This window comes from Muntiacus reevesi, chromosome 18, assembly GCF_963930625.1.
Source record: "Muntiacus reevesi chromosome 18, mMunRee1.1, whole genome shotgun sequence".
NCBI lineage: Eukaryota > Metazoa > Chordata > Mammalia > Artiodactyla > Cervidae > Muntiacus > Muntiacus reevesi.
In genome coordinates, this window is record NC_089266.1 from 19,576,150 (window position 1) to 19,603,215 (window position 27,066).

Consider the following 27,066-nt stretch of genomic DNA (forward strand, 5'->3'; position numbering starts at 1 on the left):
GATGAAGTCAGGTCGTGTGTGGGGCCATTTATTATTTGAATAATAATAAATGAATAGGTTATACTGTCATATGGCTCAAAGTTTTTTAAAGGGTTTATACTACTAAGTCCCCCCTCCTAGGTCCCTTCCACCTGGATGCCCTCCAGAGGCAATCAGTATCACCCATGTCTTCTGAATATGCATCTATAAGATAAGCAAATATGCATTTATATGATCTTTCCATTAAAACACAAAAGGTGGTGCCTTATACACACTTCTGTACCTTGCCTTGCTCTCTAGAAGATTAATTAATACAAAGAAATATGACTGGTTTTACAGTTATGTAATATTGCTTTGTAAGACTGTATAAGAATTTAGTTAAAGAATCTTCTAGGAAAAACAGTTCTATAATTTGCAATCTCTGGACATTTGTAGAGAGACCCTGGATCCAGACCTACTCCATCCACATCTCCCGAGGGACAGCCTCTGGGGGAAGCTCCACCCCCAGAGGCCCTGGCTGCTTTGCATGACCAACTGTGATTGGACAACCCCTGGCTCCAAGACAGGTCTTCTTGCCTCTCTCCCTAGGTGCCCACCCAACCTCCCCTACTGGCTACTGCATTGTGCAGAGGACACAAGTCACAGAGAGGCCTGGCACAAAATGACCACTCCTCAAGACCACTGCACCCACAAATCCACCTCAAGGGCTACCTCGAGCTGCTGCTGTCTCCATGACCACCCCTGCAAGAGGATGCAAGACAGGCCTATACAAACACACTGTCCCAGGACTGGGAAAGGGGCAGCCTCCAGACACAGGGAGACAGATGGGAATTGTTCTCTCAAGCTAGATGTCCCTTGCACTTTCAGACTTCTACAGTCCTAGAGTCAGGAGAGGAGACCAGAGTTGAAAAATGAGAGCTGAGGAACCTCCACTGAGGTCCAGGAGGTAAATATCAAGATATAAGAACAGGTAAGAAGAGAAGAAGGCAAGGCAAGAAGGAACAGAAGAAGGAGGACCAGGATGAGAGGACACAAGGGCCAAAGAGCCTCTTCCAGCTGAACTTCTGGTTTCACAGTCCTGGCAGGAATCCTGTCGGCGGCCACCCCCTTAGAGAGCCACCATCCACCCCTCCCATGTGAGGACTGGGGACTCTCAGGAGAGACCTGGCATGGCCGAAAAAGCTTTGAGAGTGCAGGAAACAGACAAAAGGAAAAAAACAAAACAAAATACATCAAAACCAGGACGCGATTGGAAAGGTTTAATAATCATTTCAGACTCCCCATGGGCCATTCCTCTCCTCTCTGCAACAGGAACCCAGCAGCTTGGGGTCCACAGAGATGAGAAGCCCCTGTCTCAGGCAGCAGAGACTCAGGATGCTCCCAGCAGGGGGGGAAGGCAAGGGAAAGGACCCTGGAGGGTGAAGAGGAAGACGAGGGCACAGACTCCCCAGCTCCCAGCCCTTCTTCTCCCCACATTCCCTGGATGGGGCTCCAGCCACCTTCCCCATCCCAGGGAACACCTAGGGGGAGAAGCCCCCGTGGGAGAAGGCAGGCAGGTCAGGGGCACAGGCAGCAACCTGGGGCAGGCAAGCCAGGGAGTTGACCTCACAGGACTCCGCATCCTGGTCTTCCCGGAAGTAGATGGAGTCAGCAGAATTGATGGAGGGGTCCTCATCAAAGAAGTTGTAGGGTCGCAAGAAGAAGCCCACACTGTTCCCCACTGTCACGGTGTTGGGAATGTCCTCTGCATGTGGGATGTGCAGGAAACCGGCTGTCACCCAGGCCACCAAGTCCTAGCAAGGGAAGAAAGAGGGTCATGAGGCCTGGTGCTGCTAAGGACACCTCTGCCTCCCACAGGATTCACTTTGGGAGCTCACCATCACTCAAGAGGGTTTTAACATCTATATGCTTTTTCATAGTAGCCCAGAAGTCAAAGCATAAAGAATCAACTTCATATTAGGAGCAACACCAGCCTCCACTATTCCAGGCTGCAGCTGCCATCTCTGACATTTCCTATCACATCGTCATCAGCCTACCTATCCCAAGAGAAATGATGACACCCACAGGCTACTTCAGCACCTCCCCTGACACTGCAGGAGTTTCCAAACAATAACTGAAAGGAGGAGAATGAAAGAGTGTGGCTAACAGAAAAGGCTGGCATTTAAAAATTAACCCTTTGGTGGTGAAGACAGAAGTGGAGAAGTTTTAGGTATAACAGATGTAGTCTTCCGTGGTCATTCCAGCCCTTTTGAATCCTGGGGCCCTTAAAGGACTCAGTCCACAGAGCAGAGACAGAGAACTGCCGCCTCTCCAGGAAAGGCTGGAGCCTCAGCCAGGGTCTGCAGATGAACTCCCAGCTTAGGAAGTTTCCCTCCACAAGTAGTGAGCAGATCCACAAAAGCACAGAAGCAGGAGTCAGCTCTAACCCTTCAGGTGATCACTAATTTTCAGGCCCTCACCCCAAGAGGAGGTGGGGTTGATCTCTGTGTCCCCTACAACTCCCTCATCTCCCGCACTCAGCTGACCTTTCCAGCAATGGTCTCGTTGTTGATGAAGTCAGCAAAGTCCACGGTGGGAGTCCAGGGGTCATTCTGATTGAAGACGCTGGAGCTGCTGGGCTCTGTCTCCTTCCTCTGGGTCACGGCTAGCTGGTACCTAGAGATGCTCTGGTCAGGGGTCCATGGTCACTGTCCCTGTCCTGGTGCTTGATCTCATGGAAGGGAGCTGAGCCCATGGATATTAGGTTTCCCCTCTCTACAGTTACTCGATGTCACTCTAGTGGGTGGCCTAACACCTTTCCATGTATATCTGTATATCCTTTTCAATTTTACAACATGGCCCCACCAAAATTTAAAAGACTTTTCCCACTTGGGCGGTGTGTATTCACTGTGGGCCTTTTGATAACCAGGAAATTTGTCTTGGGCTCTTACCTGACCTCTTGTACAACTTGAACTGGGTTTCTAAATGCCCCTCCCAACACTCTTCTCATTGCAGCCACCCCCGCCAAAAATGCACCCCACCCACCTTTCCCAGCTGACGGCTCTCTCCAAAGGGCTGCTCTGGGGCAGTGGCTCCGCAGGGGCGCCGATCATCTGGATGCGGTAGCCCCGAGGGTGCCCCCACTTGTTGTTCTGCTTGCTGGCCAGGTACAGCTGGCGAGGGGAAGCCTCTCCCAGGGGGAAGGCGGCCTGCTCCTCCGTTTCCAGCTGCTTCCGTGTCACCTGCAGCCTCTGTGTCTGGTGCTCTGGGCTCCAGGGTATCGCCGTGGGGACAAAAGCCATGTCCTCAGCCCAGACCCAGTTCTCCAGTCCTGTGGGAATGGAGCGGGGAGAAGGGAGGAGAAAGAGTTAGTCAGGTGGCTGCCCTGCCCCCTGTGGAGTCTGCCTGTGCCTGGCTTTAGTGTAGGAGCCAAAGACAAGGCCAGACTGAGTGTGTCCCTTGCTTCCCATCTCTCACCCAAAGATGTCCCCCATCTTCCAGGCCCTTCTACTGCAATCCTTACCTCTCCAGGGTGTCTTACCTCCCACATCCAGATCCACCTTGTAGTGTGCACTGTGAGTGTGCACAGTGCCCAGTGTGTTCTCCCGAACTTGGTTTCCATAGCGTCTGGCAGCACCAAAGTGGAACACTGAGTTGATGAAGCCCGTGGCATGGAATTTTACTCTAATTGCCCCATTGGAGTGAAAGATCACATCCCACACATAGTCATAGTTGAACAAGGTCATCACAGATCTTAAGACCAGCACTGTCTCCACAAGACCCCCAAAATAGTGAGAAAACACATCTGAGTGGTGTCGCCTCAGGGGCAGGCCCTCATTCTGCTCAAACACACAAAAGGCATCGTGTAGGGTCCTGGGGGCTTGGGACTCCAGAAGGAAGTGCCAGTCCACATAGGTGGCCAGATAGGGGCAGTCGACGCCGCGGGTCAGGGGCGTGGCGAACTTGCCCATGCCAAAGCCTCGATCCATATAGTGGCTCACCATTCCTACTGGGGTATTCCCACCATAGGCAACCAGGACCTCTTGCAGGCTGATCTCATAAGCCAGTCGTTCTCCCTGGAATCGAACGTCAAAGATCCTAGGACCACTGAAAGCTCCGAGGCCAAAGGAGAAAGTCCACAATGAGGAGGCCACTCGACTGCCCTGCACACTGAAGCGGGGGCCCTGAGGATGGAACTGCAGAGGTGGAGTTGGACCCGGGGGCACCTGGGACTTCAGAGACCAGGACCCACCTGTGCCATTGTCTGGGATCACCACCACATTCACCTGGCCAGCCTCAAACTGCTCCTCCAGCTGGGCCAGACTCTCGTAGTAGCGGCCTTGAAAGAACACCTTCTGGATAGTCCACTGGGCAGGGTCCAGAGCCTTGTGATCTACCAGCAGCTCCAACCCCACAGGGTGCAGGTAGACCCCAAATCCTGAAATGTTGTAGTAGAGGCCAAACCAGGAGGTTCTGTCCCCTGACTGCACACCACGGGGAGCTGTGGTCAAGATCACCAGGTTCTGTCCTCCTTGTTTATAGGAACAGCAGTGCTGGAGGACACCAGCAGCCTGGGGCAGCTCTCTGTCAAAGATCATCTGGTCTATATCCAGGGACTCTCGGAGAATCAAGGGGCGTCGGTAATAGGGCAGGGGGCCCCCATGACGCTCCACGGTCACATCCCGCATGTAGGAGGGCTGGGGCAGTGGCCCCACCACCAGCTCGGTCACATTGGGCTGGGGTTGTCCACCAAAGAAGACGATGGCCAGTGCCTCCCGGGCAGGTGGGGGGCTCCCCCTGTCCAGGTGGGCCAGGGCTGCCGCCTTGGGGGGCAGCTGCAGCTCGACCGAGAAGACGCAGTTGTCTGAGGGTCGGGCTTGGCGTCCATCCACCAGGCCTGGACCTAGCTTCTGGGACAGGAAGCTCATCACAGCTGTCAGCTCTTCTCGGCTCAGGTCTGCAAACAGCTGGCTCTGGTTTGGCTGTGTCCAGGGCTGGGCACTGGGGGATCCAGAGGGGCAGCGGGGAGGCAGGCTGGGATGACATTGCTTCCCAACTCCCGTCTCACTCCCAGCAGGACCTTCCTCCCTGCCCATCACCTGAAGTGTCCACAAGGACAGAAAAATGAAGATGAACATCACTAAAGCTCTGGCTGTCTTCAGGCTCTTGATTTGGAAGGCAGCATGTATCATGGACAGACCGACAGAACTGGGTGCACTATGCCTCCCTCAGTGTCTGGAGGTTCCTGTCTTAGAGTTGTGCTTCAGGTCAACGTGTTATATGTACCCTACGGATAAGCAGCCAAGGAAAGAGGATTGGCAGTGTTTGGAGGTTGGGGTGGGGCAGTGATCAGGCCAGGCTCAGAAGATGCACCTGAGGTTATAACCTGAATTTTAAGTGGCCCATATCAGACGCTGTCATCCTGTTTCAAATCAAACACTCAGCTTCACAGAATGGGGGAAGGATGGGTATGGGAGACACAGCTGGAGGGAGGGCGTGGTAGAAGTCATGGGTCCTGGGGATATTTTCCACTCTCTCGATGCAACCTTGCTCCTTGCTACATTGCTGCAAGCAAAACTGCCCTGTGTTCAGCCATCCAGCCAGATTCCATCTTCCTTCCTCTACTCCATGAAGCCCTCTGTGGGGCTCCCATGTGACAACCAGAAACCTACTGGCATACATTGGAGCCTGGAGACTCATGCCCTCAACACCAATGACCTGTAGGGAGCTGGGGGGCTGAAGAGCTGAGCCAGATCAACATCTTGGAGGTCCTGAGCTCCCTGAGTCACTAGAGAGGAGCTTGAGGGGAGTGAAGCCAGTCAGAAGCTGGAGGGGGTAGGAAGCTGCAGTTTAGAGGGACCCCCACCCCTTGAGCAGAACTGAGGGAACACATCAGATGTCAGGGTGCATAATACTCTGACTGTGAACTTAACCTAGCTGTCCACAAACTTCATCCCCAGGAAAGCCTTTTCCAGAATGCTAAAGATGGAGAGAGCAAAACCATCTCCATTGTCAGGCAGGGGATGTGAGGGAGACACCATCTTCTGTGCAGCCAGGTATGAGGGAACCAGGACAGCCTGAAGGTCCAGAGATGGATATGCTTCCCTGGTGACCTGGGGGAAACTCCTTTCCAGCCTGGACATGTCCAAGACCACTTTCCCCAGAAGCCACCTTAGATGACCTTGCAGACAGAGTATGTTTGCCTGGAGGAAAAGGGACAGTACATCCCAGCCAAAAGCATCAGAAGGTGCAAGGGTACAGAACTTGAAACACCTCACGTGGGCAGGTATTGGCCAAGGTCAGGGTGTTGGGTGTGAGGTGGCGACAGGAGTCGGTGGGACAGCAGAAGAGATCAGGTCAGGAAGGCTTGTGCAGTGTGTGGATCTTAAGCAAAGTAGGCACTGCAGAAAGACAGAAATCTAGGCACATGTGAAACCAGGGAAATCAACCGCAGAAAGGTCAGGTTCTCCAGATACTAGCTGCTTCTGCAACCTGCTCTATTTTGATATGCAAATTCCACATCTGGGTCATTTTGTGACCAACCTGCGGCCTCGGACTCTTGCATCTGAATTAATAAAGAGGCCAGTGGAGTAAATCAAGTGAGAGTTGACTGGTTCTCAGGCTGCTACAGGAAGGAGCAAGAACAAAACACAGGTTCCCTTGCTTGCCCTCTGTGGCCTGGTCCCTTCAGTGGAGTCAGAGTGGGGGCAGATCTGTGGAGCGGACTGAGGGCTGGCTTAGGTGGTCTGCCCACCCCTTTGGTGGTACTGTGTGTAGGGGTCATGCCCAATACCTGCTCTTCTCCTTTCACCTCAGAAGCAGCAATACATTTCTGTCTTCTTTGTATCTCATTGCTCATAATTGCCTGGGCTGCCCAGTGCTTGCAGATATTTTTAGTCTGTTACAGTTTCTTTGTATTCAGTTGCTCAAGGAGATATCTGCTCAGGTGCCAAGTGCAAGCATTCCAGTACAGGGTCTCAGGCCCTAGCCTGTCTCAGTTTGAAATGATTCATGTGGACTTTGTAATAAAGGGGGGACAGAATCGAAGGTGAAACCCGGCCCTGGCCCCATGGCAAGCCTTTCCAGCCCAGGAACTTCATTATGGATCCTTTCATAAGTGTTGGTGTTTCCTTCCAGCTCAGAACACATTGTCAATAGGAACACTTTTTTATATCCCGACCAGTGTTATGAATCACAGATCAAGAATGTCCACTCTGGTGGGGAATTCCCAGGTCTCCTGAGGAGAGGGAGTAATGATCAGGGAGTGGTAGAGAGAGCTGTGGCCTGACCTTGAGGAGGAACTGATATAGAAGAAGGTGCCCCCTCTGCCCACCTTCTCTAGAAACATCTTGCTGTCACATTGCTTCCCCTGAATCCGTGTCATCCTTGGCTACACAATCATCATGTCACACACTGTAAACTTCTGTTTCAAGGTGTTCCTGTTGTGCAATTACTCAGGGGAAAGGAGCTACACATCCTGCTTCCTCCAGTAAGTCTTATTTCCCTTTGGACAAACTTGCCCGCAGCCTGTGTAAATGTGCTGAAGGTGACTCGATACCTTGGAGCCAGGCTGCATCCTTAGTCCCCAAGCTGGGTCCCAGAATGTGGTTCCTGAGCCTGGCTGCTGTCCCAGAGTCTCCATGAGGCCCCTGGAACCCCTCCAGATACCCAGGTCACTGCACCCTGATCTGCATTCCAGGGGTACAGCTCTGGCTTCAATGCTGAGAGAGCACCGAGTGTGTGAAAGACAGAAGTGAGGACACAGACAGGAAGCAGAGGGTCAGATGAGGCCGGTGAACACAGGACAGAGAAGAAAAGAGGAATCTGAGCAATGTGGCCGGTGGTGTTGACAGGACTCAGTGTCTGGTTGAGCCGGTGTGTGAGAAAGGGTACAGACTCTGGTGACAGAAGGACACCAAGTTTCCATTGGGTGACTTGGGAGGGTGAGGGGCTTTCTTCAGATGAAGGACCTACAAGAAGAGCAGCAAGTTTAAGGAGGAATCCAACAAGTTTGAGGTTGAGGTTCCTGTGGGAAGCCCCAGCATAGACGCCCAGAAAAAGGGCCATTGGGTCTAAGGGTTTCAAGGGTCGGAGAACAGCCTCTAGGCTAGTAATAGAGGTTTGTATCAAACAACAAAAGATAGTCATTGGCTCAGATGATATTGCCTGTGATATGTGAGACCTGGGTTCGATGCCTGGGTTGGGAAGATTCCCCAGAGAAAGAAATGACCACCCCCTCCAGTATTCTTGCCTGGAGAAATCCATGGACAGAGGAGCCTGGCAGACTAGAGTCTATGGAATGGCAAGAGTTCGACATGACTGAGCGACTAATGCAGAAAGATAGGAAGCCTGAGATCACCCAGGGAGGACTCTGCAGAGGGGAGAGAGAAGGAGCAGGCCAGAATCGAGAAGATGCCCATGTGTGGGGCTGAGCAGGTTGGTGGGCAGAGCCGAGGCAAAGGACCCAGCATAAGAGGCTGAGAAACACCCAGCTTGCCCTCAGAGAAGTCAGACAGTGAGGAGTTGATGACAGGCAAGAGTTTTCAGTAGGGACTATTCAGAGAAGACCAATGCCACCCAGAAGTCCAGAAAGTGGAGACTGGAAGGGCCTGTGCTTCTGCATCAGCAGAGGGAAGAGAGTGGGAAGAGGAGGGACTGGGTGGGGAAGGGAAGTTGGAGGTGGGAAAAGTAGAACTCTCCTTGGAGGAAGGCATCTGGGAGGCCCAAGCTAAGGGAAGACCCTGCCCTGGAGAATCAGGCTCCTGGCAGAGACTTAACGAGATGAGAGTCAAGAGCCAGTCAAGAGGGAGAGATTTAAAGTTCAGGGAAGGGGTTGGATAACTGAGAGAGAACCTTTTGGGAGCAGCTGGAGGGATGGGTTTCCCCTTAAAACAAACAGGCTGTAGAATTTACGAGCCCATTCTCACTGACATGTGCTGTACTAAGTCGATTCAGTTGTGTCCAACTCTTCTCGACCCTATGGACTGTAGTCTGTCAAACTCCTCTGTCCATCAGATTCTCTTGGCAAGAGTACTGGGGAGGGTAGCTGATTCTCACTGATAAGTCTCATCAGAGAAGCTGTCAGCAGGACTTCATATACCTTTTTTATTTGGTTAGGGGTATCTCCTTTTCCCAAACCCACCAAGCACTGTATAAACTATGTAAGGATCTTCTACACAATTATTAATATCTCATCACCGCACAAACTACTACTGATTTTTGGCTGGGATTTTACCTTAATCAGTAACTGAATCTGCCAGGTGGTTCAGTTCAGTTCAGTTCAGTCGCTCAGTCGTGTCCGACTCTTTGCGACCCCATGAATCGCAGCACGTCAGACCTCCCTGTCCCTCACAAACTCCCGGAGTTTACTCAAACTCATGCCCATCGAGTCGGTGATGCCATCCAGCCGTCTCATCCTCTGTCGTCCCCTTCTCCTCCTGCCCCCAATCCCTCCCAGCATCAGGGTCTTTTCCAATGAGTCAACTCTTCACATGAGGTGGCCAAAGTATTGGAGTTTCAGCTTCAGCATCAGACCTTCCAATGAACACTCAGGACTGATCTCCTTCAGGATGGACTGTGGTTGGATCTCCTTGCAGTCCAAGGGACTCTCAATCAAGAGTCTTCTCCAATACCATAGTTCAAAAGCATAAATTTGGCCCAAGCGTACTTCCGGTTCCGTCCCTGGCTTCCGGTGCTGCCACTCCGCGGGTCGTGAAGGGTTTTTTGTAAACATGGCGTTTTCCCTGAAGGGTTTCCTGGGCGGCCGTGTCTGCGCAGCTGTCGCTCGCTGTGGGTTTGCTACCCGGGGGGGTGACCATCCCCGGCTCTATCAGCCGAGAACCGGATCCCGATTTTGACTGGGAACCGGAGGAGCGAGAACTGCAGGAGGTGGAGAGGTACCGACTCCTTCCCGGGCCCTCAGCTTGAAGCAGGGCCTTGGTCTGGGCGCCCTTGTCCACGCCCGGTTGGTGCTGGGTGTCCTGCAGCAGCCCTTCTCACCCGTTTTTAGGGGCGCAGGGGCAGGTGTTAGATCCTTTGCGACCACAGGTCCTCACCAAGGACGTATTTCATCACCAGACTAGAGAATTCAGCAACAGCTTATGGGCTGTTGTTCTTGGTGTTAGACTTCTGGGGCGGTGTTCTGGCTGGCCGACATGGCCAGGTAGTGTTTCCAAAGTGAAGTGCGCTTGACGCTCTGTGACTGACCCCAAGGCTCTTAAACCACCCATCTAGCGTCTAGGCATGGTTTCTGACATTGGTTCTCTCCCCCAGCGCCCTGAAACGACAGAAAAAAGCCATTCGGTTCCAGAAAATTCGGAGGCAAATGGAGGCGTCAGGCGCACCGCCCAGGTCCCTGACGTGGGAAGCCATGGAGCAGATCAGGTATTTACACAGGGAATTTGCAGAGTCTTGGTCAGTTCCCAGATTGGCTGAAGGCTTTGATATCAGCACCGATGTGATCCGAAGGGTTTTAAAAAGCAAGTTTGTACCCACATTGGAACAGAAACTAAAGCAGGATCAAAAAATCCTTAAGAAAATTGGATTTGGCCGTTTGTTCCCGGAGCTCCCAGGCCCTGGAGATTCCTCCAAACCACTTTCTGCAGGCATGTCTGTATCAGGTTCTTTGCTGATGCCTGGGGATGAAGCCTCATCCAAAGGCGATGGTCACAGCACAGCTTTGAAAGCGATTGAATTGAACACTCAGAGTACAAATATACCAACGAGACAGACGGAAAGGAATAAAGGAGTCCAGGGCCTGGAGGAGGGGAAGAACTTTGTGCCTGTTGCTGCCAGTCACCCTACCGACACTTGTAGGGGCACCAGAGGAATTGACAGTGATGGATTACCCAGTGACAAGAAGCTGGAAGAGCTGAAGGCAGGGGAGGCAGGTGACCAGATCAGCAACAGAGTCGTGCAGAGGGGACGAGAGTTCTTTGACAGTAATGGGAACTTCCTGTACAGAATCTGAGCCGGGGATGTGCCACGTGACACACAGCCAGGCGAGTATATTTAGTTCTGCCTGGATTTCTGTGTACGGATTTCCACCTTGGAAGTGAGGGAACGATGAGCCTGGAATGTGGGATGAAAGGTTTGAATCTGACAAAGGGCAGAGGACTTCACAGGGCAGATGTGTCTGGGAGCAGAGCGGTGACCCACCAGGCAGAGTCCAGCCTCCTGGAGCACAGCCCCTGCTCTGACCCACAGCCATCTGCAGATTTTACCCTTCTCCCTTGGTCTGTCTGTTGAAAAACCTGTATTGCATGTGTTGTTACAAGTTTCTGTGATACTTGCAGTATATTTGGGAGGAGATTAAGTTTGTCTTGTCACCTCATTTACTTCTTGATTAATGAACACTTAACAGTTCTGGAACTGCTTAGTCAATTGGTTGTCCTCATTATGTGCAAAATAAAGCAAAATGAAGCAGTCAAAAAAAAAAAAAGCATAAATTTTTCAGCACTCAGCTTTCTTCACAGTCCAACTCTCACATCCATACATGACCACTGGAAAAACCATAGCCTTGACCAGATGGACCTTTGTTGGCAAAGTAATGTCTCTGCTTTTTAATATGCCATCTAGGTTGGTCATAACTTTCCTTCCAAGGAGTAAGTGTCTTTTAATTTCATGGCTGCAGTCACCACCTGCAGTGATTTTGGAGCCCCCCAAAATAAAGTCTGACACTGTTTCCACTGTCTCCCCATCTATTTCCCATGAGGTGATGGGACCAGATGTCATGATCTTAGTTTTCTGAATGTTAAGCTTTAAACCAACTTTTTCACTCTCTTCTTTCACTTTCATCAAGAGGCTTTTTAGTTCTTCACTTTCTGCCATAAGGGTTGTGTCATCTGCAAATCTAAGGTTATTGATATTTCTCCCGGCAATCTTGATCCCAGCTTGTGCTTCTTCCAGCCCAGCATTTCTCATGATGTACTCTGCATATAAGTTAAATAAGCAGGGTGACAATATACAGCCTTGACGTACTCCTTTTCCTATTTGGAACTAGTCTGTTGTTCCATGTCCAGTTCTAACTGTTGCTTCCTGACCTGCATACAGGTTTCTTAAGAGGCAGGTCAGGTGGTCTGGTATTCCCATCTCCTTCAGAATTTCCCACAGTTTATTGTGATCCACACAGTCGAAGGCTTTGGCGCAGTCAATAGATGTTTTTCTGGAACTCTCTTGCTTTTTTGATGATCCAGTGGATACTGGCAATTTGATCTCTGGTTCCTCTGCCTTTTCTAAAACCAGCTTGAACATCTGGAAGTTGTCAGTTCACGTATTGCTGAAGCCTGGCTTGGAGAATTTTGAGCATTACTTTACTAGCATGTGAGATGAGTACAATTGTGCGGTAGTTTGAGCATTCTTTGGGATTGCCTTTCTTAGGGATTGGAATAAAAACTGACCTTTTCCAGTCCTGTGGCCACTGCTGAGTTTTTCAAATTTGCTGGCATATTGAGTGCAGCGCTTTCACAGCATCATCTTTCAGGATTTGAAATAGCTCAACTGGAATTCCATCACATCCACTAGCTTTGTTCATAGTGATGCTTTCTAAGGCCCACTTGACTTCACAATCCAGGATGTCTGGCTCTAGGTGAGTGATCACACCATTGTGATTATCTGGGTCGTGAAGATCTTTTTTGTACAGTTCTTCTGTGTATTCTTGCCACCTCTTCTTAATTTCTTCTGCTTCTGTCAGGTCCATACCACTTTCTGTCCTTTATTGAGCCCATTTTTGCCAGGTGGTAAGTGCTCCTAAATATAGCAATGCTCTGGGACTTCTCGGATGGTCCAGTGGGTAACATTCCCCTGCTCCCAGTGCAGGGGGCCTTGGTAGGATCCCTGGCTGGGGAACTAGATCCCACATGCTACAGCTAAGAGTGAAGATCCTTCCTGCCACAACTAAGACCCAGCACAGCCAAAGAAAAAAAGAAAGAAAAATATAAAAACAAAAACAAAAAAATCCGTGACAACAAACTTTTAAAAAGCTCTAAGTGAGCATCCATTCACACTCACAGGCACACTCACTACGTGCAAACACTCACAGCCTTGGTCTGGACATGGCACTCAAGGCAATGACTTGCAACTTATTCAACCAGGGTGGGAGAGGGGTGGATACCACATTTCTTTCTTCCTTTTGCCTCCAGCACTGATTATTGTGCATCTAATCAGAAAGAGGAGCCAGGAGGAGGTGGAGACAACCGCATAAGCGTGTGGTGGAGAAGTTCAATGACTCAAGTCAGAGAAAGAAGAGGCATCCAACATCACTCATTATCAGAGAAATGCAAATCAAAACCACAATGAGGTACCACTACACACCAGTCAGAATGGCCGCTATCCAAAAGTCTACAAGCAATAAATGCTGGAGAGGTTGTAGAGAAAAGGGGACCCTCTTACACTGTTGGTGGGAATGCAAACTAGTATAGCCACTATGGAGAACAGTGTGGAGATTCCTTAAAAAACTGGAAATAGAACTGCCATATGACCCAGCAATCCCACTCCTGGGCATGTATACCAAGGAAACCAGATCCGAAACAGATGCGTGTACCCCAATGTTCATCACAGCACTGTTTATAATAGCCAGGACATGGAAGCAACCTACATGCCCATCAGCAGACGAATGGATAAGACAGCTATGTTACATACACACTATGGAATATTACTCAGCCATTAAAAAGAATACATTTGAATCAGTTCTAATGAGATGGACAAAACTGGAGCCCATTATACAGAGTGAAGTAAACCAGAAAGATAAACACCAATACAGTACACTAACACATATATATGGAATTTTAAAAGATGGTAATGATAACCCTATATGCAGGACAGAAAAAGAGACACAGATGTATAGAACAGACTTTTGGACTCTGTGGGAGAAGGCAAGGGTGGGATGATCTGAGAGAATAGCATTGAAACATGTATATTATCAAGTGTGAAACAGATCGCCAGTCCAGGTTGGATGCATGAGACAAGTGCTTGGGGATGGTGCACTGGGAAGACCCAGAGGGATGGGATGGGGAGGGAGGGGCGAGGGGGATTCCGAATGGGAAACACATGTAAATCCATGGCTGATTCATGTCAATGTATGGCAAAACCCACTAAAATATTGTAAAGTAATTAGCCTCCAACTAATAAAAATAAATGGAAAAAAAAAAGAAAGAAGAGGCATCAAGTCAGTATCAGAGCCACAGCGGCAACAGCATTGATATTTCTCCTTGTCTCAGTCTTTAGCTTCTCCTTTTCCTCCTTCTCTGTCCTCTGTCACTCTGACTTTCATTTCAGGTCATATTATAAATTCACCCACCCAGCACTGGCCCTCTCTTCTGACTGAGGGCTTTCTCCCTGTTCTTTGGAACATAGCTTCTGATCAGTTTACCTCCATCCACTGGTGACCCAGAAGTGAACCTGGACTGGGAGCAGGACAGAAGGGAGCAGAAGCTTCTGTGCTCCCTGGATATGGTCTCCCTCAGGTCAGAAGCTGAGCAGCATCTGAAATCTGTTTCCTGTCCCTCAATGCCCAGCCCTACCTTGGTTTCCACCCCTCCCCATTGCCTCTCATTCCCCCTCTTTGAAGTGAGGCAGACAGGGAGAGTGAGCAAGGGATGGCAAAAGAGATTTCTTGATCTTTAACATTTTTTCTTGGAGATATACAGGCAAGAAGAGGCAAAGGGGTCACCAGAGGCCACACCTCTCTGCAATGCAGCAGACCCAGGTTCTCTCTGTGGGTCAGGAAGTTTCCCTGGAGAAGGAAAAGGCAATACACTCCAGTATTCTTACCTGGAGAATTCCATCCATGGAGGAGCCTGGTAGGCTACATACAGTCCATGGGGTCACAAAGAGTTGGCCATGATTGAGTGAGTAATCACAGAGGCCACATCCATTTCTCTGGGTCTCAAACACTTGAAACAATTGAGTCCCTGGGCAGAGTACCCTCACCTACCCTGAAAGTGAAGCCGCTCAGTTATGTCCGACTCTGCCACCCCGTGGACTGTAGCCTATCGGGCTCCTCCATCCATGGGGTTTTCCAGGCAAGAAAAAGACAAGTTACTTTAAAGAATGAAGTCAGAAACTACTTAGCCCCATTTATTCTTTGAATAATAATAAATGAATAGATAATACAGTCACATGGTTCAGAATTCAAAATGTACAAAAGGATATGTAGTATCAAGTCTCTTCAGTCCCAAGTCCCTACCTCCTGGTTCCTCTTCACAGAGGCAACCAGTGTTACCTGTGTCTTCAGAATATGCGTCTATAAGATATGAAAATATGGATTTATATGATCCTCCCCCATAAAACACAAATGGAGGTGCCTGGTACACAATTCTGTGCATTATCTTGCTCTTTAGAACAGTAATTTCTATACAAAGATACAGTTTTATAGCTTTGGAGTATTGCTCTGTCAAGCTGTATTAGAACCTACTTAACAAATCTTCTAGGGAAGGACAGTTCTATTATGTCCAATCTCTGGACTTTGGTGGAGAGACTCCGGATCCTGTGGGGACGGCCTGAGGGGGAGGCTCCACCCCCAGAGGCCCTGGCTCATTTGCATGCTCACACGTGATTGGTCAGCCCCTGGCCCCATGGCATGGTGTGACTGGTCTTTCTGCTTCTCACCCTTGGCGCTCACCCAGTCTCCCGAGTTGGCGATTGCCAAGTTCGGAGGACACTGGTTACACCACACACCTGGCACAAAGTGACCCCTCCTCATCACCACCACGCCCGCAGAGCCACCTCCAGTGCTACCAGAGCTGCTGCTGTCTCCACGACCATCCTCTGCAAGAGGATGCCACACGGGCCCATACAAATGGGCAGAAAGAACCATGGGGGAGACACCCTGCCCCAGGACTGGGGGAAGGGGCAGCTCCCAGACACGGGGGGACAGATGGGGACGGTCCTCTCAAGCTAGATGTCCCTTGCGTTTTCTGACTTCCACAGGCCTAGAGTCAGGAGAGGAGACCAGAGCTGAAAAATGAGAGCTGAGGAACATCCCCTCAGGGCCGGGAGGTAAATCCCAGGTTATAAGAATAGGTAAGAGCAGGAGGAGGTGAGGCAGGAAGGAACAGACAGAAGGAGGACCAGGATGAGAGGAAACATGGGCCAAAGAGCCCCTTCCAGCTGGACTCCTGGATTCACAAGCCTGCCAGGAACCCTGCCCAGGGCCTCTAGGCAACCATCCCCAGAGACAGCCCCCATCCTCTCCTCCCAGGTGAGGACTGGGGAGTCTCAGGAGAGACCTGGCATGGCCTAAAATGATTTGGGGAAAGCAGAAAGCAAAGACAAAAGAAAAGAAAATGAAAAACACCAAACCAAAGAGTCTTCTGGAAAGGTGTAACCATGACTCCAGCCTCTCGGCTGACCATTCCTCTCCTCTGTGACAGGAACCCAGCAGGTTGGGGTGCAGGGAGCTGAGAAGCCCCTGATTCAGGCAGCATAGCTTCAGGATGATCCTGGCGAGGCGGTAAGCAAGGGAGGACGATGGAGAGAGAGGACCCTGGGGTGTGAGGAGAGAGAAGAGGGTTCAGGCTCCCCAGTTCCTGGCCTTCTCCCCACACTCCCAGACCCTGGAGTCACAGTCACATTCCCCATCCCAGGGGACACCTAGTTTTGGAAGAAGCCCCCGTGGGAGAAGGCAGGGAGATCAGGGGCACAGGCAGGAGCCTTAGGCAGGAAAGCCAGGGAGTTGACTTTGTTGGACCCACCATCCTGGACTTCCTGGAATTGACAGAGTCAGAAGAATTGATGGAGGGCTCCTAGTCAAAGAAGTTGTAGGGTGGCAGAAAGAAGCCCACATCGTTCTTTGGAATCGAACATCAAAATCCTAGGACCACTGAAAGCTCTGAGGCCAAAGGAGAAAGTCCACATGAGGAGGCCACTTGATTGCTCTGGACAGTGAGCAGGGGCCCTGAGGATGGAACTGCAGAGGTGAATTTGGACCCGGGGCATCTGGGACCTCAGGGACCAGGACTCACCTGTGCCATTGTCAGGGATCACCACCATATTCACCTGGCCAGCTTAAAACTGCACCTCCAACTGGGCCAGACTTTCATAGTAGCAACCCTGAAAGAACACCTTCTGGATGGTCCACTGGGCAGGGTCCAGAGCCTTGTGGTCTACTAGCAGCGCCAGCCCCACAGGGTGCTGCTAAGACCTACCTTTTCTGATGTTATAGTAGAGGCCAAACCAGGTGGACCTGTCCCCTGACTGCACACCATGGGGAGCTGAGTCAACAGTTTCTGTCCTCATTGGGCATAGGAGCAGCAGGACTGCTGCTGTGCTGGAGAACACCAGCACTAACATCATCTGGTCTATGTCCAGGGACCAGGGCGTCGGTGATAGGGCAGGGGGCCCCCATGACGCTCCACGGTCACATCCCGCATGTAGGACGGATGGGGCAGCGGCCCCACTACCAGCTCAGTCACATTGGGCTGGGGTTGTCCACCAAAGAAGACGATGGCCAGTGCCTCCTGGGCAGGTGGGGGGCTCCCCTTGTCTAGGTGGGCCAGGGCTGCAGCCTTGGGGGGCAGCTGCAGTTCTACCGAGAGGACACAATTGTCTGAGGGTTGGACCTGGGCTGCACCCACCAAGTCTAGCCCCAGTTTCGAGCTCATGAAAGACGTCACAGCCATCACCTCTTCTCGGCTCAGGTCTGCAAACAGCTGGCTCTGGTCAGGTTGTGACCAGGGCTGGACACTGGGGGATCCAGAGGGGCAGCGGAGAGGCAGGCTGGGATGATGTTGCTTCCCAGCTTGCTCCTCACTCCCAGAACCACCTTCCTTCCTGCCCATCACCAGAAGAGCCCACAAGGACAGAAAATTGAAGATGAGCATCACTAAAACTCCTGACTCTTCAGGCTCTTGAATCAGAATGCAGCATGCAAGATAGACACATGGACAGACAGAACTGGGTGTACACTGCCTCCTTAGTGTCTCGAAGTTCCTGGCTCTGGGTGGTGCTTCTGGGAGATGGCATGATGGGTACATTCAAGACAAGCAGCCAAGAACAGAGGGTTCGCAGGGAGTGGAGGGTGGGGTGGGGGCAGTGGATAACTCAGTTCGCCAAATGGGGCTGAGGTAGGAATCTGCTTTTTAAGTGGCCCATGTCAGCCTCTGTCTTCCTGTTCCAAATCAAACACTCAGGTTCAAGGTTGGAGCACAAAGTTGGGGAGGGCTGGGTTTGAGTACACAGCTGGAGTGAGAAGAGGGAGATGTGGCAGGGACAGAAAGGGACTGTCCTTGGGCTCTTCCTTCCTGTTCCAGGCCCAAACTTTCACCTGGCTGCATGCCTGTAAGCAAAACACACCTGAGCACAACACTCCAGAGGATCTGCTCCTTCCTTCCTCTAGTTGAGAAGCCCTTATCACTGTCCTCTGCTCCCCCATCAACCAGAATTTTACAGGCACCCACAGGAGCCTGGAGAATCATGCTGAGAACACAAAGCACCTGTAGGGAGCTGAGGGACTGAAGGGCTGAGCCGGTTCAACATCTTGGAGGCCCTGAGCTCCCTGAGTCACTGGAGGGGAGCTTGCAGTGGGGGGAACAGTCAGTGTAAGAATGACCCCCTCCTTACCCCATGAGCAGGGCTGATGGACCATCACAGGTCACGGTGTCTGGAACCCTGGCTGTGAATTTAACCTAATGTCCATAACCCTCATCCCCGGGAAACCCTTTCCAGAATACTGCAGAGGCAGAGAGCAAAGCTAACTCCATTCTCAGGCAGGTGATGTGGGGGAGATACCATCTTCTGTGCAGCCAGGCCCTGACAGGACCAGAAGACCTGAGGGTCCCAGAGATGGGACGTGCTTCCCTGGGGACTTGGGGGAGAAGCCTTTCCAAACTGCACACGCCCAAGACCACTTCCCCCGAAAGGCTCCTTAGATGACCTTGCAGGTCACCTGGAAGAGAATGGACAGTACTTTCCAGCCAAAAGGGTCAGAAGCTGGAAAGGTACAGAACTTGAAACAACCTGGGCATGGGCAGGAAATGGTCAAGGTCAGCATATTGGGTGTGAGGTGGAGACAGGAGTCGGTGGGACAGCAGAAGAGATCAGGTCAGGAAGGCTTGTGCAGTGTGTGGGTCTTAAGCAAAGTAGGCACTGCAGAAAGACAGAAATCTGGGAACATGTGGAACCAGGGGAATCAACTGCAGAAAGTTCAGGTTCTCCTGATACCAGCTGCTTCTGCAACCAGCTCTATTTTGATATGCAAATTCCATATATGGATCATTTTGTTACCAAGCTGCGTCCCTGGACACTTCCATCGCTGGAATTGATAAGAGGCCAGAGGAGGAATTGAGCCAGGGCCTTCCTGGTACTCAATTTGCTGCAGGAAGGAGAAGAACAAAACACAGGTTCCCTTGCTTGCCCTCTGTAGACTGGTTCCTTCAGTGGAGTAAGAGCAGGGGCAGATCCGCTGAGCGGGCCCCCAGGCCTGGCCTAGGTGGTCTGCCCAACTGCTAGTGGTGCTGTGGGCAGGGATTGTGCCCAATACACTGCTTTTGCTTTTGGCAACTCAGAAGTGGCAGTACACTTGTGCTCTTTTTGTATCTTACGGTTCATGATAGCTCCAACTGCTGGTCCATGCCAGTATCTTTAATGTCTTATAGTTTCTCTGTGTTCCGCGGCTTGAGGAAACACTTGTCCATGTGCCAGTGCAAGCACCCCACTCAAGGGTCTTCAGCCCCAGTCTCTGAAATTGAAACAGTTCATGCGGACTTCGTAATTAGAGGAGCAGAATCTAAGGTCACACCCAGCCCTGGACACAAGGCCAGCCTTTCTAGGCCACGAACTTCATTCTGGATCCTTTTGTAAGTGATAGCCTTTTCTTCTCGGTAAGAACGCACCATCAAGAGGATGGATAATGCTTTCCCTGTGCCTGGTAAAAGTTATCCCAACCAGTGTGACCAAGCAGAGGTCAAGAACAGCCACTCTGCTGGGGTATCCCAGGTCTCCTAGGGAAGGTGGGTAATGATCAGGGAGCAGGAGGGAGAGATTTTGCCTGACCTGGTGGAGGAGTTGGTACAGAAGAAAGTGCCCCCTGCCCATCTTCTCTAAGTGTCCTGCTGACACATCGCTTCCTCTGATGTCATTTCATCGTAGGCTTCACAATCATCGTGTCAGCCATCCTAAAACAAAAAAGGAGTCTCATTTGGAGAATTACTCATGAGACAGGACCACATGTTGTCCCCCCCAAGCCCCCCCCAATCCTATCCCCGGGACTTATTTCCCTTTGGACACGCTTGGCCCCATACTCTGTGGATATGCTCAAAGTGAGTTGATTCCTGGGACCCAGAGCCCATGTCCAGCCCCCAGATCTGGGCCCCAGGAGGCGGTGACTGACCTGAGCTTCTCTCTGAGGCCCGGTCCAGCAGCGGAAGGACACGTAGGTCACTGCACTCCGATCTGCAATCTGGGGACATGGCTCTGACTGTGGTTCTGAGCAGGGCTTGGATGTGGGACAGACAGAGACCATGACACCGGACGGGAGGCAAAGGGCCAGACTGAGGCCAGTGACCTGGAGGACAAGAGGAAGGGAGGGTCTGAGCAATGTGGTGGGTGGAGTTGACAGGACTCGGTGTCTGATTGGCTGGGTGGGTGGGTGAGAAAAAGCACAGTGACAGGCCACACAAAGACACAGTTCCATTCGGTGACTTGTTAATTTATGGACTTTTCTTTTTTTGGTCCCACAGTGCAAGTTGTAAGATCTTAGTGCCCCAACCATGCATGGACCCCGTGACCACTGCAGCAGAAGGGAGGAGCCCTAACCTCTGGATCACTGAGGAATTTCCTCTAACTGGTGATAAGTGAGTGAGGGGCTTTCCTCATCAGAAGGACCTACAAGAAGAGCAGCAAGGTTAAGGGGGAAACCTATAAGTTTGAGGTTGAGGTGCTCCTGGGAAGCCCCAGCATAGATGCCCAGAAAAGAGACCATTGTCTCTGTGGGTTTCCAGGAATGGGAGAACAGCTTCTAGGCTAGAAATTGAGATTTAGGTCGAACAACAAGTAGTAATCATTAAAGATAGGAGAGCCTGCGATCATCTATGGAGGACTGTGCAGAGGGGAGAGAGGAGGGCCGGGGCCAAAGGCCAGAAAACGCTCAGGTGTGGGCCTGATTGGGCTGGTTGGAGGAGCAGAAGGAAAGGAGCCAACACAGGAGCCCGAGAAGCATCTGGCATGCCCTTGGAAGGGTGAGCATGTGAGGAGGTCATGACACTTGAGAGTTTTCATTAGGGATTACTCAGAGAGGACCAATGCCATGCAGAGGTCCAGAAAGTAGCAACTGGAAGGGCCTGTGGCTTCTGCATCAGCAGAGGGATGGAAATGGAATGAAGAGGGACTCGGGGGGAAGGGAAGCTGAGAAAGGGAGAGCTCTCCTTGGAGGATGGCGCCTGAAAGGAACAGACCCAGGGAAGACACCCCGCAGGAGAGGCAGGGTGCTGGCATTGACTTAGCGAGAGGACCCCCTTCTGGGGAGGGCTAGTAGGGGTGGATTTCCCTTAAAACAGGTAAAGAGTCTGTAGAAATAATGAACCCATTTTCACTGCCAAATCCAGTCAAAGAAGCTGTCAGGGAGAGCCAAGAAACTTTTTTTTATTAGGGGTTTAATTTTCTCCCATTTCATCATCATCTGTATAAAGTTTACAAGGATCATCTAAGCAATTATCCCATCAGCACACAAAGGACCAAGGGAACTATTTTTGGGTAGAATTTTACTTTAATCAAACACTGACCTTCCCAAGTGTTAAAGAAAGTGAAAGTGAAGTCGCTCAGTCGTGTCAAACTCTTTGCCACCCCATGGACTGCAGCCTACCAGGCTCCTCAGTCCATGGAATTTTCCAGGCAAGAGTACTGGAGTGGGTTGCCATTTCCTTCTCCAGGGGATCTTCCCGACCCAGGGATCGAACCCAAGTCTTCCACACTGCAGGAAGACACTTTACCGTCTGAGCCACCAGGGAAGCCCCCCCCCAAGTGTTAAGTCTTCGTTAAAATAGTGATGCTCTGGGGGGGAGGTGGGAGGCGGGATCGGGATGGGGAATACATGTAACTCCATGGCTGATTCATGTCAATGTACGACAAAACCCACTGCAATGTTGCGAAGTAATTAGCCTCCAACTAATAAAAATAATTGAAAAAATAAAATAAAATAGTGATGCTCTGGGACTTCCCTGGTGGTCCAGTGGTTCGCACACGGGACCCCACTGCAGGAGGGGCAAAGGAAACTTTCCCCTGGCACTCCCTTGCTGAGAATCCTTCCATGGCTCCCCGTTTCCCTTGGGGTAACCATGGACTGCAAGCACCTGCCTTCTCTGTCCCTGCAGCCCTCCAGGCTCTGCTCTCAGCCCACACACCTGTCAGTGAACTTGGGGACTTGGACGGTGTTACCTTGTCACTTCCTGGCCTTTGAACATGTTGTTCTCCCTTCCTGGAAACTTGTCACTACTCAGTTCCTTCTCCTGTGGCCAGCTCTATGCATCAGCTCAGACATCACGTCCCTCAGGAAGCCTTCTGCAGTCCCTAAGTCCGGGTTAGGAACCCCTGCTTTGTCCTCCTCACACCTCCCCTGGAAAACTCCCTGATGCTTGCCTCTTGACTTGCCCCTGTCACCCCTGGGGATGACATTGTGTCTTACTCCATAAAGTACCCTGGTGCCTCCCAAGGTGCCTGGCACACTGGGGAAGTCTTTGTTGGACGCATGTGGGAATCCTATCCTGCACTCGCAGAGGGAGCCCTGCCTAGGGGCTCAGGAGGAGAGCCAAGGCAGGAGGGCACAGCTTCTGCTGCTCACAGGGTTTGCCTGTGTTCCCTTTCCTGGAATCCCAGTTATGCCCCTCCTGTAAGGACACCTTGGGTGTCCCCTAATTCAGGTCCTCAAGGGTAATGGGCCCAAGCCCAAAAGATTATGCCCATGGGGATAGGAGTTCTTTCAGAACCTGACATCCTGGGTTACTCTTCCCTCCTTTGGCTTGACACTGAGTCCGAGGCTATCAATCCAGCCAGCTAAAAGGTTTTAAGGAGAGAGTTAGTGGGGTGGGGGGGGCTGGAGGTCCACATTACAGGCCTCCTGATCTCAGCTGGTCTGATCAACTTATGATCTACATGTCCACTGAGGCCTGGGCCAGGGGTGTCATCCCTAGACCAGCTGTAGAGAGACACAACCATAGTCCCTTTTCCACATCAAAGCTGTGAGCGAGCATCCACGAACACTCACACACACACTATCCACTCGTAAACACTCACTGCCTTGGTACAGGTGGTGAGGGGAGGCCCCTCCCAGGGGGAAGGCAGCCTGCTCCTCCATCTCCAGCTGCTTCTCTATCACCTGCAGCCTCTGTGTCTGGTGCTTGGGGCTCCAAGTTACCGCCATGTAGATAAAAGCCATTAGCTCAGCCCAGACCCAGTTCTCCAGTGCATTCGAAGAGGAGTCTGGGGGGAAGCGAGGAGCGAGAGTTGGTCAAGCAGCTGCCCTGCCCCCTGTGGAGTCTGCCTGTGCCTGGCTTCAGAGTAGGAGCCAAAGACAAGGCCAGACTGAGTGTGTCCCTTGCTTCCCATCTCTCACCCAAAGATGTCCCCCATCTTCCAGGCCCCCCTACTGCAATCCTTACCTCTCCAGGGTGTCTTACCTCCCACATCCAGATCCACCTTGTAGTGTGCACTGTGAGTGTGCACAGTGCCCAGTGTGTTCTCCCGAACCTGGTTTCCATAGCGTCTGGCAGCACCAAAGTGGAACACGGAGTTGATGAAGCCCGTGGCATGCAATTTGGCTGTAATGACCCCATTGGAGTGAAAGATCACATCCCACACATAGTCATAGTTGAGCAAAGCCGACACAGACCTGAAGACCAACACTGTCTCCACAAGACCCCCAAAATAGTGTGAAAACACATCTGAGTGGTGTCGCCTCAGGGGCAGGCCCTTGTTCTGCTCAAACACACAAAAGGCATCATGTAGGGTCCTGGGGGCTTGGGACTCCAGAAGGAAGTGCCAGTCCACATAGGTGCCCAGATAGGGGCAGTCGACGCTGCGGGTCAGTGGTGTGGCTAACTTGCACATACCAAAGCTTCAATCCATATGGTGGTTTACCATTCCTACTGGCGTATTCCCACCATAGACAAGCAGGGCCTCATGCAGGCTGATCTCATAAGCCAGTCGTTCTCCTTGGAATCGAAGGTCAAAAATCCTAGGACCACTGAAAGCTCCGAGGACAAGGGAGAAAGTCCACAATGAGGAGGCCACTCGACTGCCCTGGACACTGAAGTGGGGGCCCTGAGGATGGAACTGCAGAGGTGGAGTCGGACCCGGGGACAACTGGGACTTTGGGACTAGGACCCACCTGTGCCATTGTCTGGGATCACAACCACAATCACCTGGCCAGCCTCAAACTGCTCCTCCAGCTGGGTCAGACTCTCATACTAGTGGCCTTGAAAGAACACCTTCTGGATGGTCCACTGGGCAGGGTCCAGAGCCTTGTGATCTACCAGCAGCTCCAACCCAATAGGGTGCAGGTAGATCCTAGATCCTTAAATATTATAGTAGAAGCCAAACCAGGTGGCCTTGTCCCCTGACTGCATGATACGGGGAGCTGTGGTCAAGATCACCAGGTTCCCTCCTCCTTGATTTCAGGAGCAGCAGTGGTGGAGGACACCAGCAGCCTGGGGCAGCTCTCTGTCGAAGATCATCTGGTCTATGTCCAGGAACTCTCAGAGAAGCAAGGGGCATCGCTAGTAGGGCAGGGGACCCCATTGATGCTCCATGGTCACATCCCGCATGTAGGAGGGCTGGGGCAGTGGCCCTACCACCAGCTCAGTCACATTGGGCTGGGGTTGTCTGCCAAAGAAGACGATGGCCAGTGCCTCCCGGGCAGGTGGGGTGTTCCCCCTGTCCAGGTGGGCCAGAGCTGCTGCCTTGGGGGGCAGCTGCAGCTCTACCGAGAAGAGGCAATTGTCTAAGGGTCGGGCCTGGGCTGCATCCACCAGGCCTGGACCCAGATTCTGGGTCAGGAATCTCCTAAGAGTCGACAGCTCTTCTTGGCTCAGGTCTGCAAACAGCTGGCTCTGGCCAGGGTGTGTCCAGGACTGGGCACTGGGGGATCTGGATGGGCAACAGGGAGGCAGACTGGGAAGATATTGCTTCCCAACTCCTTCCTCACTCCCAGTACCACCTTCCATGCTCATCACCAGAGGAGTTCACAAGGACAGAAAAATGAAAATGAACATCCCTAAAGCTCTGGCTATCTTCAGGCTTTTGATTCAGAACGCAAGATGCAAGATAGACAGACAGACCAACAAAACTGGGTGCACAATGCCTCCTTTAGAGGGTGTGGGTTCCTGTCTTTCTTTGAGCTGTGCTTTGGATCAATGCTCATATGTACCCTAAAGACAAGCTGCTGAGGAAAGAGGATTGGCAGTGGTTGGAGGTTGAGCAAGACAGTGATCAGGCCAGGCTCAGAAAATGCAGCTTGGGTTATAACCTGAATTTTAAATGTCCCTTGGCAGCCTCTGTCCTCCTGTTTCAGATCAAACACTCAGCTTCACAAAATAGGGCAGGGATGGGTATGGGAGACACAGCTAGAGGGAGGAAGAGGGAGAAATAATGGGTCCCGGGGATCTTTTTCACTCTCTCATGGAACCTTGCTCCTTGCTACATGGCTGCAAGCAAAACTGCCCTGTGTTCAGCCATCCAGCCAGATTCCATCTTCCTTCCTCTAGTCCATGAAGGTCTCTGATGGGGGCTCCCATGCAGCAACCAGAAACCTACTGGCATGTATAGGAGCCTGGAGATTCATGCCCTGAACACCAATGACCTGTAGGGAGCTGGGGGGCTGAAGAGCTGAGCCAGGTCAACATCTTGGAGGTCCTGAGGTCCCTGAGTCATTAGAGAGGAGCCTGAGGGGAGTGAAGCCAGTCAGAAGCTGGAGGGGGTAGGAAGCTGCAGTTTAGAGGGACCCCCACCCCTTGAGCAGAACTGAGGGAACACATCAGATGTCAGGGTGCATAATACCCTGGATGTGAACTTAACCTAGCTGTCCACAAACTTTATCCCCAGGAAAGCCTTTTCCAGAATGCTAAAGATGGAGAGAGCAAAGCCATCTCCATTGTCAGGCAGGGGATGTGAGGGAGACACCATCTTCTGTGCAGCCAGGTATGAGGGAACCAGGAGAGCCTGAAGGTCCAGAGATGGACGTGCTTCCCTGGTGACCTGGGGGAAACTCCTTTCCAGCCTGGACATGTCCAAGACCACTTTCCCCAGAAGCCACCTTAGATGACCTTGCAGACAGAGTATGTTTGCCTGGAGGAAAAGGGACAGTACGTCCCAGCCAAAAGCATCAGAAGGTGCAAGGGTACAGAACTTGAAACACCTCACGTGGGCAGGTATTGGCCAAGGTCAGGGTGTTGGGTGTGAGGTGGCGACAGGAGTCGGTGGGACAGCAGAAGAGATCAGGTCAGGAAGGCTTGTGCAGTGTGTGGGTCTTAAGCAAAGTAGGCACTGCAGAAAGACAGAAATCTAGGCACATGTGAAACCAGGGAAATCAACCTCAGAAAATTCAGGTTCTCCAGACACCAGCTGCCTCTGCAACCAGCTCTATTTTGATACGCAAATTCCACATCCGGGTCATTTTGTGATCAACCTGGGGCCTCGAACTCTTGTATCAAAAGAATTGATAAAGAGGCCAGTGGAGTAAATCAAGTGAGAGTTAACTGGTTCTCAGGCTGCTACAGGAAGGAGCAAGAACAAAACACAGGTTCCCTTGCTTGCCCTCTGTGGCCTGGTCCCTTCAGTGGAGTCAGAGTGGGGGCAGATCTGTGGAGCGGACTGAGGGCTGGCTTAGGTGGTCTGCCCACCTCTTTGGTGGTGCTGTGTGCAGGGGTCATGCCCAATACCTGTTCTTCTCCTTTCACCTCAGAAGCAGCAATACATTTCTGTCTTTTTTGTATCTCGTTAATCATAATTGCCTGGGCTGCCCAGTGCTTGCAGATATTTTTAGTCTGTTACAGTTTCTTTGTATTCAGTTGCTCAAGGAGATATTTGCTCAGGTGCCAAGTGCAAGCATTCCAGTACAGGGTCTCAGGCCCTAGCCTGTCTCAGTTTGAAATGGTTCATGTGGACTTTGTAATAAAGGGGGGA

General features: G+C 51.5%; 3 protein-coding genes and 2 pseudogenes across 5 annotated transcripts in view; 1 reads left to right on the forward strand and 4 right to left on the reverse strand.

Moving 5' to 3' along the window:
- LOC136149554 (primary amine oxidase, lung isozyme-like) overlaps positions 1 to 16,408 on the reverse strand; it is a 40,833-nt gene extending 24,425 nt beyond the window's left edge. For all 3 annotated transcript variants that reach the window (XR_010659680.1, XM_065909908.1, XM_065909907.1), the window contains exon 1: positions 16,251 to 16,408. The gene's annotated coding sequence lies outside the window, so the exon portion shown is untranslated. The remainder of the gene's footprint in view (positions 1 to 16,250) is intronic.
- LOC136149559 (primary amine oxidase, lung isozyme-like) lies at positions 1,314 to 5,096 on the reverse strand. The gene is made up of 4 exons (XM_065909918.1): positions 3,500 to 5,096; positions 3,004 to 3,289; positions 2,505 to 2,634; positions 1,314 to 1,772 (listed from the first exon to the last, which is right to left on the reverse strand). The coding sequence occupies exons 1-4, from the start codon at positions 5,094 to 5,096 to the stop codon at positions 1,500 to 1,502; spliced, it is 2,286 nt and encodes a 761-aa protein (XP_065765990.1). The 3' UTR covers positions 1,314 to 1,499.
- On the forward strand, positions 9,690 to 10,927 carry LOC136150218 (neugrin-like). The gene is given in 3 exon segments (XM_065910952.1): positions 9,690 to 9,764; positions 9,766 to 9,854; positions 10,231 to 10,927. Coding segments are annotated over 3 exon segments (861 nt in total).
- Positions 16,409 to 16,704: 296 nt separating the features above from the next.
- Positions 16,705 to 20,363, reverse strand: LOC136150118 (primary amine oxidase, liver isozyme-like; annotated as a pseudogene).
- Positions 20,364 to 20,716: 353 nt separating this feature from the next.
- Positions 20,717 to 25,157, reverse strand: LOC136150119 (primary amine oxidase, lung isozyme-like; annotated as a pseudogene).
- Positions 25,158 to 27,066: the final 1,909 nt, after the last annotated feature.

What these genes read in the sequence shown, in the direction of transcription:
- LOC136149559 (XM_065909918.1), bottom strand. Translation starts at nt 5,096, where the DNA reads ATGTTCATCTTCATTTTTCTGTCCTTGTGGACACTTCAGGTGATGGGC. An exon ending in GGTGGATCTGGATGTGGGAG is followed by an intron (nt 3,290 to 3,499) that starts GTAAGACACCCT and finishes CCATTCCCACAG; the next exon opens with GACTGGAGAACTGGGTCTGG. An exon ending in ACGAGACCATTGCTGGAAAG is followed by an intron (nt 1,773 to 2,504) that starts GTCAGCTGAGTG and finishes TTCCCTTGCTAG; the next exon opens with GACTTGGTGGCCTGGGTGAC.